The sequence below is a fragment of the Hippocampus zosterae genome, chromosome 3 (assembly GCF_025434085.1).
Source record: "Hippocampus zosterae strain Florida chromosome 3, ASM2543408v3, whole genome shotgun sequence".
In the NCBI taxonomy this organism is placed as follows: domain Eukaryota; kingdom Metazoa; phylum Chordata; class Actinopteri; order Syngnathiformes; family Syngnathidae; genus Hippocampus; species Hippocampus zosterae.
Genome location: NC_067453.1, coordinates 8,353,375 through 8,365,508, shown reverse-complemented (window position 1 = coordinate 8,365,508; position 12,134 = coordinate 8,353,375). Strand labels below are relative to the sequence as shown.

Here is a 12,134-nt window from a genome sequence, read left to right as displayed (position 1 = left end):
TGTTCGTGCTGAATGGGATCAAATTAGGAGGACACATACAAACACATATCCCTCTTTTTTGAATATTGCCCCCACCCGCCACCAGATGCATACAAGCTAGAGTTGCTCCACTTTTCCTGTCCATTCCCTTTGGCAGTAAGCTATTATAACAGCTTTGAAGGAGGGTAGCAGAACGTTTAATTGGGTTACAGATTGGCATTTATGCTCCTAGCGCCACAAGATCTTGCCACAGACCTCGAGGATTGCTACTCCACACTTTTCTGGTCTGGTGTGGTCATAAATGGTCGAACAGCATCGCTGCTTCTTGATGTCAGTAAGAATTCTGAATCACATGAAGCGGAATGCACAACTGTCAACAGACTATCTTGTGTGTGCGATGGACACGAACTGTCTACCACTGTCAACACCCGTGCGTCTCTATGGTCTATCCCATACAGATTTGGGGCCATGCAATGCTGAGCTGAGGAAGGCGGAACTCTTGTGATCAGTTTGGAAGACGACCATCTTACCAATCGGCTTGCTTCATTCGGTCGCAGATGGAGCTCAAAGTGTGGGTGGACGGAGTGGTGCGGGTGGTGTGTGGACTCTCGGAAGAGACGTCCTGCCAGGATGTGGTCATCGCTCTGGCCCAGGCAATAGGTGAGTAACACCAGCTCTTGATGTGAGAGTGTCACTTGATTTGAAACGTGTTGGCACCAAGCTGTACCGTGAAGTGCATTTCATGGTTTCACTTAATCGAGCAGTACTGAACCACTTTTTGCCCCTTCCATTAGGGTGCCAACACCTATTCCAGAGTAATTTACCAGTAGATAAACAGCTTTCTGTTGACGGTTGAGAGACAAATGACATTTACATATGAAAAGAATAACGCAATGAGGGGAACACAACAAACCAAAGGCCAAAGTCCAACAGCATACTAAGGCTCCGTCATAAAACCTTTATTGTCCGTACAGGAAATAAAGTAAAAATAAGTTAGCCACTGTTCATAGTAAAATGTAAAAACAGTCTTAGTAAAGAATTATCCATCATTGATTCATTTCAAAATCTAATGATTGTTTTCATGTTAGCTCATGTTACACTCAGTTCACTCCAAATTGCCAAATGTATCATCAATGAAACCAAAATCAGTTTGACATAATCAATCAATTCCACTATTTAAGTAGTTGCAGATGACACATCAGTTTTTGACTTTTTCAACTTTCATACAAGTGTAAAAAGAACATAACTATTTAGTGGTTCCACTGTGCTGACAATTACAGTGGAGAGAGAATACTTTGTTTCTCCTTTGTAACTGCTATGGCGTCCCACTAATAATGGAGCTGATGAGCCCACCTTCACTGGGCACAGTGCAGTGGCACCAACAGAACTCTACTGCTTTATGGAAACGTGGCTGCATTAAAATAATAATAATCATGCGCACAAAACAAAAAGCATAATGCTTAATCCTAAAGTTGCAGCTTTGAGCAACATTAAGAGCTCCGCTGGATTGTCATGAGGTCATTTTTGATTGGAGCCTGCCCATATGTCCTCTGGCTTTATTCAAGCCATACGCTGCAGCAGCATTTAGCAGCATAAGACTAGATTTAGCACTCTCTTCCTTCCATGAGTGAGAAGCTTGCCCAGCCATAAGGGAGGGTTTGTCCTAATTTCAAGGTCCTTGTGGAAACTTTAGTTTCCATGTTGGGAAAGCTGTGCATTCTTTTTATTCTCAGAGGCTAATATTTAGAGGTATCGTAATGCATCTGATGCAATTTGTTCACTTAATATTCCTCACACAAGGGAGTGGGTTGAAGAGAAATCCACTGCTTTAATGACTTTGAACAAACAAAGGTGTTCGGACAAGTGTATTGTCATACAATCATTTTGTATTTTACATTTGTGAAAAACATGTACCGTTAAGTAATTTGGGGAAGGGCGAGTAGCTTATTTGCTAAAACAGTAAGTCTAATCACTTTTTTTTTCTTCGTTCCCAGGTCAGACAGGCCGCTATGTACTGATCCAACGTCTGCGCGACACCGAACGACAGTTGCTGGCCACAGAAAGACCTCTTGAGTCTCTTGCCAAGTTAGGCCAACACGGCAGTGAGGTTCAGTTCTTCCTGCGTCGCACCGGCCCGAGCAGCAGTGATGGGCCTGGCTCAAAACACGACAAACTAGGCCCTCTAGCCCTGCCCAAGTATACTGAGCCGGACCTTTTAAAGCGCAGCCAACCCAAGAAATCACTCACATTCAACCTTGGCCCATCAACTCCTCCCAAAGCCAAGCAGTTTCAGAGGTCTCCTCGGGACTCCCCAGACCAGAGAGCCTCACCTTCCTCTTCTCCCACTCCTGCATCTTCTCATGCACCATCTCCCTCGCCAACAACAGGCCCATCCAAAGAGGAGGTCTTTAGAGCGGTTCTCCAGCAACAAGAGAGATTAAGGGCTATTGAAGCACAACTCGAAAACCTAGAAAGGGAGTCTAATGCTTGGGAGCACCACCACCCGTCTCTGTCTCCTTCACCCATCTCGGATGCTCGCTTCCAAGAGGAGCTGGACACCCTGGAGCAAACCATGCGGATCAATCAGGCTGAGCTCGCACACGAGCAGTACTGGCAGGAGGAGTTCCAAGCTGAGACGCAGCGGGAGCGAGGAATGAGGAGGAAGCTCGGGGACCTTCATGCTAAGCTAGATGACTGCGGGAGGCGGCTCCATGAGTTCTCGGTGCGCTCCGCTCAGCTAGAGCAAGAGATTCAACAAGAAAGTCAGATGGAAGCCACAAACAAGCGACCAGACGAGTCCCTTGATGCCGTGAGAGCAGAGCTCCGGAGCCAGGAGAACCACGGAACCGAGTTAGAGGAGCACCTCTCTGAGACTGATAAAGCTCTTGGGAAGGCAGAGTCTCTGCTGCAGGTAAGGAGAGAGGCTATAGTTCTGGAAAGGGGGCTGTAATGCCATTGTAGGGTCAATGTGTTTGTTTGTTTTGTTTTTTTTGTTTTTTTTGATCCGACAGTGTCGAACAGAACTTTTTCTACCTAGACTGCGAATTGGATCATGTCCCTCTCTTCCGTGTACACTGCAGCAGACAGTACCAAGACATTTACCAAATATAAGTGAAATTAAAACTCTCTGAATTCATCTTTATGTACTGAACTAACAACATTCAAGCAAATGTTATATACTCAGAACTAACCCGTGAAAATCTTATTACAGGAACAATGGGAGGTTTGCTAAGCCAGCTTGGCTGGTCTCATTTTGCATACATGTTCTAAACTCATACACACAGTGATTTTATAATAGATGACCATATCTCGGTCTCACTATTCTTGTACTGTATAGAAATGAGATTAAAGAGAGTTGTTTTGTCACACAAGAGCTTCACTTTATTGGTTCAACTGAGACTTCTCTGAATGTAGTTATTTATTTAGTGACGGATGCTGTCTTGGGTGCGGCTTTGTCGATAAAAGCTTAACCCAGTTTACACTTTTCCTCATAGTCCACGTGAAACCAGATACTCTGGTGTCTGTGTTGCTGAGCTCATATATTTGAGGTCACGTCATTTGGAATGTTCCGCTTGGAGGGACCAAAGTACAGGGACAACTTCAAGTCAGGTGATTTGAAGGCAAACATCGTGTCCTGTTCCAGTGGGCTCCAAGTCATAAGCGGTTGCAAAACTGATTAAAGAATAATTATGAGCTCATTTGCCTTTCCACAAGTCATTCCTTTGGAGGACCTCTGATTGATGTTCCGAGACTGGCTTTTTGTCAGAGTCATCAGTGCAACGATATACAGTACGTTGCATGCCAAGACCAACATATTAGGCTTGTGGTTTTTTTTTCTACATGCAGGTTTATATTCTAATTTAGATTATAAACCTGCCTTTTAGAATTTCTAAAATGACCTAGTACAATTTTAGTCCAGATTTATCACCACAGAAATATGCCTATTGTTAGCGGCCTCCTCTATCCACACCCGAAAAAAGGAATTCTGTCAGCCATATAAGCCATCTGATGGGCCACGGCCGCCAGTCTAGTTACTGCTTTGGGTGTGAGGAGCTCAACGTACTGCCATTCGGCTAATGGAAACAGAGCTGCAGCTGTGAAATGCAATAGGCTGTCAACAGTTGACTTGATAAAAGCTAATGAATGATTGTAACCTTGCTGAAAGATTCACTGCACATCGATGTGCTTGTGTGACCCGTGGTTGATGATGTCCCAATGGCAAACCCGGCAGGCTCAGTAGTTTCAGCTTTCGGACTCTGATGCCCCCTTATGGCAGGAAATACCACATGCACCATTATAAGACGAGTCCTATTCTTGTCCATTCAATTACATGTCCAGTGCTGTGAAATGGTATTTGCCCCGTTCCTGATTTCTGAGTTCTTTACATCTTTATCACATACAAAGGTTTTAGTTCATCAAACCAATTTCAAGTAAACCCAAAGAAATACAAAATGCCGTTTCTTCAATGCCAATTTAATGTATTATGGCATGAAAAAAAAATCCTAAATGGCCTGTCCCTATTTGAGAAAGTAATTGCTCTCCATGGTAAATCACAAAAAAGCAAATCCAGAAGTAGAACTTCCAACAATTAGTTGGCACCCTCAAACTCAACCGCTCTTGGATAATGCAGCAGCAGGACAACAATCCGAAACACACCAGCAAAATCACAGCTCTGAATGGCTGAGAGAAAAAAATAATAATAATTATGTTTTCGGAGTGTCCATGTCGAAGTCCGGATTCGAATCCAATTGAGATGCTGTGGTGTACCTTAAACGGGCAATTCATGCGAGAAACCCCTCTAATATGGCAGAGTTGAAGAATTTCTGCGAAGAACTCGCCAATTATCGCAAACGCTTGATTTCAATGATTGCTGCCAAGGGGGGCACAACTCATTATTCAGGGTGCAATTACTTTTTCACATAGGGACAGGTAAGTTTAGATGAAATAGAAATTAAATTAAATTAATTTAATTAAACTGCATTTTGTATTTTCTTGGGTTATCTCTGTGTGATATTAAAATCGTTTCGATGAACTAAAATCTTTGTGTGTGATAAATACGCAAAAAACAGAAATCAGGAAAGGGGTCGAAACCTCTTTGTGGCGCTGTAATTTAACAGTTCATGTTAAATAAATAATTCTTGTGCACTCTCAAAACATTTTTCATTTGCCACATTCATGTGCCGTATTTGCTTATGTTGCCATCTATTTTTTTTCCCTTTTTTATTCATCTCAGGCCAAACAGGACGAGCTGGAGGAGTTGAACAAGGAGTTGCGGCAGTGTAACCTGCAGCAATTTATTCAACAAGCCGGCGTCCTGCCTGCACATAGCCACTCACGCGCAGACCTCCAAGAGCAACTGGAGCAGTTAGAATTGACACATCTTTTCCCGGAAGAATACAGCAATGGCAGTAAGGGCACCAGTCAGAAATATTAAAATAGTCTTTCCTGTAGATTTTGCCTTTATGCATTTTTTTCTCCCTGTAACTCTAGCGGAATCACCACCTCGCCCGACTGCTAAGCAGTTCCTGGGACATCCACGCAACCTGCAGAACCCCCTCGTGTCCAGCCTCAACCCTGAGGGTGTGTATGTGTGAGACCCTGCCGCTTTCTACGTCCATCCCGCTCTGCCCCTCTCCTGCCCTGCCCGCACCCTCCTGGTCCCCGGGACTATTACCCCCGCATACTTTTCTCCATCCCTGCCTTGTTTTGGGTTTGAGGCTGCTCTTTTTGACGTTGGGTTGTGGAAGCATTTGTAAGGTGGAGGTACCCGCAACTTCTCAACTGCCTTCCTTGTCCTCTATTTTCATAGCTTGCACTGAACAACCCTCTCTGATGATTCACCATTGATTTTGTTTGACAAAATTTCACTTCCCCTCTTTACGATGTTATTTTCTTTATTTTGTCACTATTGCCCTAATTTGTTCATGCCCCTTCTTTCTTTATTTTTTCTTCTGGACTAACTGCTATCTGTCTTATTTTACTTGTGCGTATCGGCACACTCAAAACCAATACTTACAGCCCAAAAAGATTTGTCCCCTGGCCAACTTTTCAATAATGGTGACTGAAAATGACACAAGAACCCAAACACCCTAAAACCTGTGATAGGATATAATGATAAGAAAACATTCATAAATACATATTCTATACCGCTTGGCATCATTATGGGCACGGGTGAGCAGGAGGCTATCCAAGGTAACTTTGAGTGAGAAGTCCAGTCCAGTCAATTGGAGGCCACATATAGACAAAGAACCATTCATCCTTACATTCATTCACACCTCCAGGCATTGTAGAGTCTTCAATCAGGCGAGCATGTTTCTGGGATGTGTCAGGAAGTCGGGTTACCAGAGAAAACCCATGCAAGCACTGAGACGATATACAAACTCCAGATAGGAGTGTCGGAGCCAAGAATCAAACCTAGAGCCTAAGAACTGTGAGCTAGACATATTAATCACAAGTTCACTGTTACGACTCATTTCAATAACACCATTATTAATACTCTTCCTTACCACAGACACACTGTACAGTAATCCTTAATGTTATGATCAAAGTTACCAGGATCCTTTAGAATGGTGCAGAAGAGTTGAATAAAATATTTTATCATTCATATGCATAAATACACCATGTGCCATTTTTGTTTCTAATTTTAAGCCAGAAAATACTGTTTCAACTTCAAATAAAACTTGAAAATTTTGGCCAGGGGTTTAATAATTTGGAGCTTTACCTTAAGCGTATCTCCTTTCAGGACAACATTCCTACCATGTCGACAATTCTCATTATCTCCTGACAGCTGCCTTTTGTACTGTATTGCCACACTGATAGCGCATAATGTGCATGTTTTTTATGATCTGGAAAGATGTGATTCAGTTTTTGTATGGATGCTATTTATATGTAAAGGGGATAAATCTCCACTCCAATGCCTTGTACTTTGGTGACCGTCGACATCCAAAGAGCAAGAGCCCTCCACAGAGGGCTCCGCATGTTTTGCACTGTCCCATTCTCGCCCTGTGTAAAACCTTGGCCTGTTTACACATCAGTAGAAATTTTTTTCCATTGTACTTGTTAACTTCATTTCACACGTGTCACTTTCTAAGGTCCACACTAAAAGACACAAATACATCGTTAAGGTGTGCAAAGAGGCCAAAGTGTAAAATACTACCGGTATATTAAACAAAATAACATTTCTGCTCAATATGAAACGTGACTGGTTATTTGCCGTCGTCACTCTTAACATTTGTCCTGAAATAACTTCCAGCGTTCCTCAGTGTACTGAAGCTTCAGGGTGTGTTTATATCAAGACAACAAGAGTTCGAAATACCCAACGCCAGTGTTGATCGTATGCTAAGCACTTATCTTGTGGTGACAGGTCAAAATGAAGCCTGTGTTTTGGGAGTCCTTCCCTTATTTGGTGGGATTTTTGAAGTGGTGTTGTCTGCCAGTTTAATCAATTTCTGACCTTGTTTTCCTCCTACTTTGTTCCATAGTAGAAGAATCAATGTATCTCATTTTGTGTTCTTCCTGTCATGTATGAATATCCTGATGGCATAGGTTTCTCCTGAAGGTTTTGTTTTTTGTTTGCTTTTTTTAAACAATGGGATCATTATCCCTACTTGTTTTTGTGTCTTGCAGTCCTGACGTCCCGAGAGTCATCATGGCGATAAACATGGACCACAGGGCCAAGGGAAAATTGTTCACTTTTTATGTCACCATCACCAATTTAACCCCTTTCTTTGCAAATCTCATTATTAATAATACCATGATATACATACTGTATATACTTAAGACAAATATATTTACAGTGTTTTGTTACTGTAAGTGCTACAAATTACCTGTGTAAACTTTAGGAACCTTTTAGCAATTATTACCTCATATTTAAATGTAATAAAAAATGTCTTCATGTTTTGGAGAATCTTTTGTGTTTTGATTGTATTTAATTAGCTACATTAATTTTAATCACTTTAATTGTGAACTAATGTATCCGCAACCTCCAGCAATAAACACTGCACTTCAAAAATTAAATGGAATACGAATACATGATAAGATTTGAATTATTCACTCTCTTTTCCGTACTTTGTGGCACAATGGTCCGGTGATGCGTTGTGATTATTCCTTGGCTTTTTAGAACCATCCACACACAGATGCTTGAAAAGTGCACTTCGCGTGCAGCAGCTGTAAATTTGGCAACTATCTTGGCTTCAGATCTGCTGCTGTTCCAAACATCATAGATTGACAAAATGCGATGATGAAGGCACACTATACATATGTAGGCCTTTTGGGATACCACAAGCAATTTCTTACCTCAGCCAAACAGACAACATAATCACAATTCACACATCACTTATATTTGGTGCAGCTCTGTCCAAGTCAAGATATATACAGTAGTTGAGAATTGGTGGTAGAATTACAGATTATAGCCTTTCAGCTTCTGTGTCACTTCAATAGTTGCCGCTAACACACTTAAATGCAGTATACTGTATTTGGCCAGAATGGGCTGAAAAGTATTGAACAAAGTTCGAATTGTAAATATGACCATAAATCAAAATTCCTGCATGCAACTATCTATAAATTGAAGTCAATGGTTGCTTCAAGTCTGCAGCTCATGGACATAATCACATTCAGAATTTGCTCGCTGCAGATGGTGATGTTGTCTCTTGAAGAATAATCCCTGACATTTCTGTCAAGTGTTAATTGTACATTTATATTGACAGTTTTTCCAATATTATTTTCCAATGTAATATCCAATTTAAAAAAAATGTTGGTGTTCTGTATAAAATGACCAGAAATAGAACCATACTTTTGTTTTGATCTTAAAAACAAACAAATGAACAAAAATGATGTTCTGCATAAAATGGCCATGACTGCTGTGTTCTTATATGCTGGCAGCACAGTGGATCAGTGGTTAGCATGTCTGCCTCAGTCTTCCTGTGTTGAGTTTGGATATTGTACTCAGGCTTGGAAAGGTTTTTATCTGGACAATCCTGGCTTCTTCGCCAGAATGAAGTCAGGTTTTCATATTTAACTTCCATTGTTTGAGTGGATAAAGGTAAAATCATGAAACTGTCTAAATACTTCCCAACTGTAGAGTCTGAACTCTTTTAAGTAAGATTCTGTTTGTTGCATGATTATGTAGTTTTAAAATATAAAATTCAAAATTCAACAATTCTTTACACTCAAATTTATCAGAAAAACACAGCTCTTCTTCACCACCCTCGGATCTTCTTCTAAGTACTGTACTCTCCTCATTGAATCAGAATCAGAATCAGAATCAGAATCATCTTTATTGGCCAAGTATGTAGAACACACAAGGAATTTGTCTCCGGTATAACACGCTGCACTAGTATCATCGTAAACAACAAAATCATTGAACCATTTTAGAGTAACCACTAGTTTTGAAGTACCATTTTGTGGTGCAAGAAGAGTGACTGTCAGTGACTGTTTAAGGATTTAATGGCTAGAGGGAAGAAGCTGTTTAAGTGTCTACTGGATTTGGTGCGAATGGATCTTTAGCGTCTGATCTGTAGATCTGACGGCCCGCTGACCTCAGACAAAAGGTCTCGAGAAATACCCAAGCATGATCAAGAGTTTTTAAAACATAAAATATCAGTCAGTCCATACTGTGCAGTCATATTCACTCAAACACATTTTTTTAATTGCACAGACATTCCTTTTGTCTTAAAATGGAAATTAATTGGCTTCCATTTGCACAGGTATGCTGAACAACATGCCAGGGTGATCAATGCAAAACTCGACTCCCAGATTTACCGTTGGTGTATAAATGGCCTGAGTCGTGTGATGTCAATTTTAGTCTCAGGCCCATCTCTGGATTTCTGTCACTCATTTGATGTCAACAGTTTCAACTTTTTACTTTCAGAGTGTTTTAAAACTTCATGCATTGTGTAAATTGTGAACTTAAACTTCACAAGATGACCAGGTTAGATATAATCTAGAAGTGGATTATCGTGAGAAGATTTAGAGCTGTCTGGTACGGGTTATATAATCTCTCTAACCATGTGTTGGCGCCACTGTCTGGACAGACAATGTGCACCGCTGACGCCTACTTGTGGACACAAAGAGTCCTACAATGCCGTCCAGACGTTTCCAATCAAATGTCCAACCAGCTGCTTCAGTCACATAGAAAAGCGATGGAGTTGTTTGCCGGATGATCCCCTTGAAACAAAAATGATTACATTGCTTTAAGATTCCCAATTAGATGTTTTATTTATGTTTTAAATGTAAGTTATAGTCACCCACTTTCCAGGAGCATGCGGACTTCCCATTAAAATGATCGCTTTCGTTTCAATGAGACCACTTGCACAAAAAAAGAAGGGAGGGGGGGATATATCACGCTCGCTTATGTCACTTTACAAATCACACAAAGAGCATTAAGTAATGAGATGAACTGGTATCGTTTGCAGGCAAAGTGTTGCAGTCATATCATGGATATTCAATATGAAGGAACAAAAGTATTTGAGAGTGTAGGTCACAGAGTTCGGACCTACAAGAATACGTGCAACCGCCGTGTGGTACCATAAAGTACAGTAGGTGCACAAAGGGCGGGGTTGTTGGATCCCCCAACGCAGGCTTGCCCGATCGGTAATATAGAATAGTACTGGGACATGGTGAAGGCGTGCTTGCTGAATGATGTCTTGTCTGCTCCATGAGAGGCATTCCCAAAACCAGGTTAGCCGCTGTCACACGCACAGTGGAACTGGCATTGGGCGCAATGTGCGTTAGTCAGTGGCTTACCTGCTTTTAGAGCTTTTCAATCATTGCACTGGCAGCAAAACACAAACGATATTATGAAAAACACTCATTGTACCGTCAAAACATAACATTAAGAACCGGGGGCGTTTATTGCGTGACATCTGGTGTAAATGTCATAAAAAGAAGTATAAAATAGTTCCACGGACCCGATGCAAGCAGTGTACTGTACACTGTGATTGGAGGTTTATTCCTAAATAAATGATCCAAATATGCAATAATTACATTATAAGAACTGTAGGTAGTCCAAAGACAGGCGAGATGTAGTCTATTTCATTAATTTCAGACGAATAAAGAACGTCCATCCTTCCATCCATTTCCAATATCGTTTAACAGAAGTGTATAAATAAGGCTCTACTTACCGGTCCCAAGTTTATCTTGTCATATTACTACATTTTTAAAAAAGTGGCATGTTGTGATCCAAGCATATTTCACCTATTTCTAGACACACTAGTTATTTATGTTACTTTACTAAAATCACAGCGTTTGCAAAAACTTAGGAGCATTTAAAGATTATAGTCAACCTACACAGCCGAAGTTGAGTTCACTTGCACTGGCTCTCCCCAGCCCACTCCCGTGCATCGACAACCTGACCTGGTTAACAAGGTAACAGGCACACTGTTCAGCCAATGAGTCTGTCGTTAAGCAAAGTACACCCCGCCTATAAGACGTTATTGACGAATTAAATCCTCAGAAAGGTCGTGTTTCCACAACTAGCAGTTCTTTAACGTTGACGCTCTAGTTGGGGTGCGGTGCGTTCAGTTTCGCACGTCTTACATGAGGGAAAAACCATTCCACTTGTAATCAATTTTCAGAAATGTTATTATTTACTCAAAATTTCAACCATAATTTGTGTATTTATATTTAAAAAACGCATAGAGTATTTGTAACCGTAGTTATTAACGCAATACACGGAATTAGAACCACTTTGAACAAACGACACCCCTATGCGTACAACGCAAAGTGGTTGAACTCGACTCGCTTGTGTACAGTGTTGCCATGAGCAGAGGGAAGTTGTGCACGTAGCAAGGATACTGCTTGACAATCAAAGATCTCACGATGACGACCAGGAAGAAGAGCGCTTCATTATTTACAACGTGACATTCGGGAACATTCTTAGCCCATTAAAAACACTGATGAATTATTCGTGTAATAAGAGCATTGTATGTTTTCTTTATGCAGAATCAATATTGGACATGTTATTTAATTACATTTTACCGCCGGTTGCAAATTGTAATAATGAAAAAGAAATATAGTAAAACAACAGGGATCGGAACACTGAGGTTTCTCCAACTATACACCAAGAACAGTGAGTTGCCAGTCACACATCCTGTTGGAGACCTTTATTTGAACCTGTTTATTATTTGGCTATGACCCCCTGGCTGGATTATTCCCAT

General features: G+C 41.1%; 1 protein-coding gene and 1 long non-coding RNA gene across 4 annotated transcripts in view; one reads left to right on the top strand and one right to left on the bottom strand.

Moving 5' to 3' along the window:
• The window catches only part of rassf7a (Ras association domain family member 7a), a 41,150-nt gene extending 33,265 nt beyond the window's left edge, over positions 1 to 7,885 (top strand). For all 3 annotated transcript variants that reach the window (XM_052060100.1, XM_052060101.1, XM_052060099.1), the window contains 5 exons: positions 438 to 639; positions 1,974 to 2,890; positions 5,213 to 5,387; positions 5,470 to 5,559; positions 7,606 to 7,885. In XM_052060100.1, the coding sequence (XP_051916060.1) occupies positions 537 to 639; positions 1,974 to 2,890; positions 5,213 to 5,387; positions 5,470 to 5,559; positions 7,606 to 7,637 (1,317 nt within the window). In that variant the 5' untranslated portion in view covers positions 438 to 536 and the 3' untranslated portion in view covers positions 7,638 to 7,885. The remainder of the gene's footprint in view (positions 1 to 437; positions 640 to 1,973; positions 2,891 to 5,212; positions 5,388 to 5,469; positions 5,560 to 7,605) is intronic.
• LOC127597240 (uncharacterized) lies at positions 7,539 to 11,392 on the bottom strand. Its single transcript, XR_007961614.1, has 2 exons — positions 10,228 to 11,392; positions 7,539 to 10,143 (listed from the first exon to the last, which is right to left on the bottom strand). It is a non-coding gene; the product is annotated as an uncharacterized LOC127597240 (long non-coding RNA).
• Positions 11,393 to 12,134: the final 742 nt, after the last annotated feature.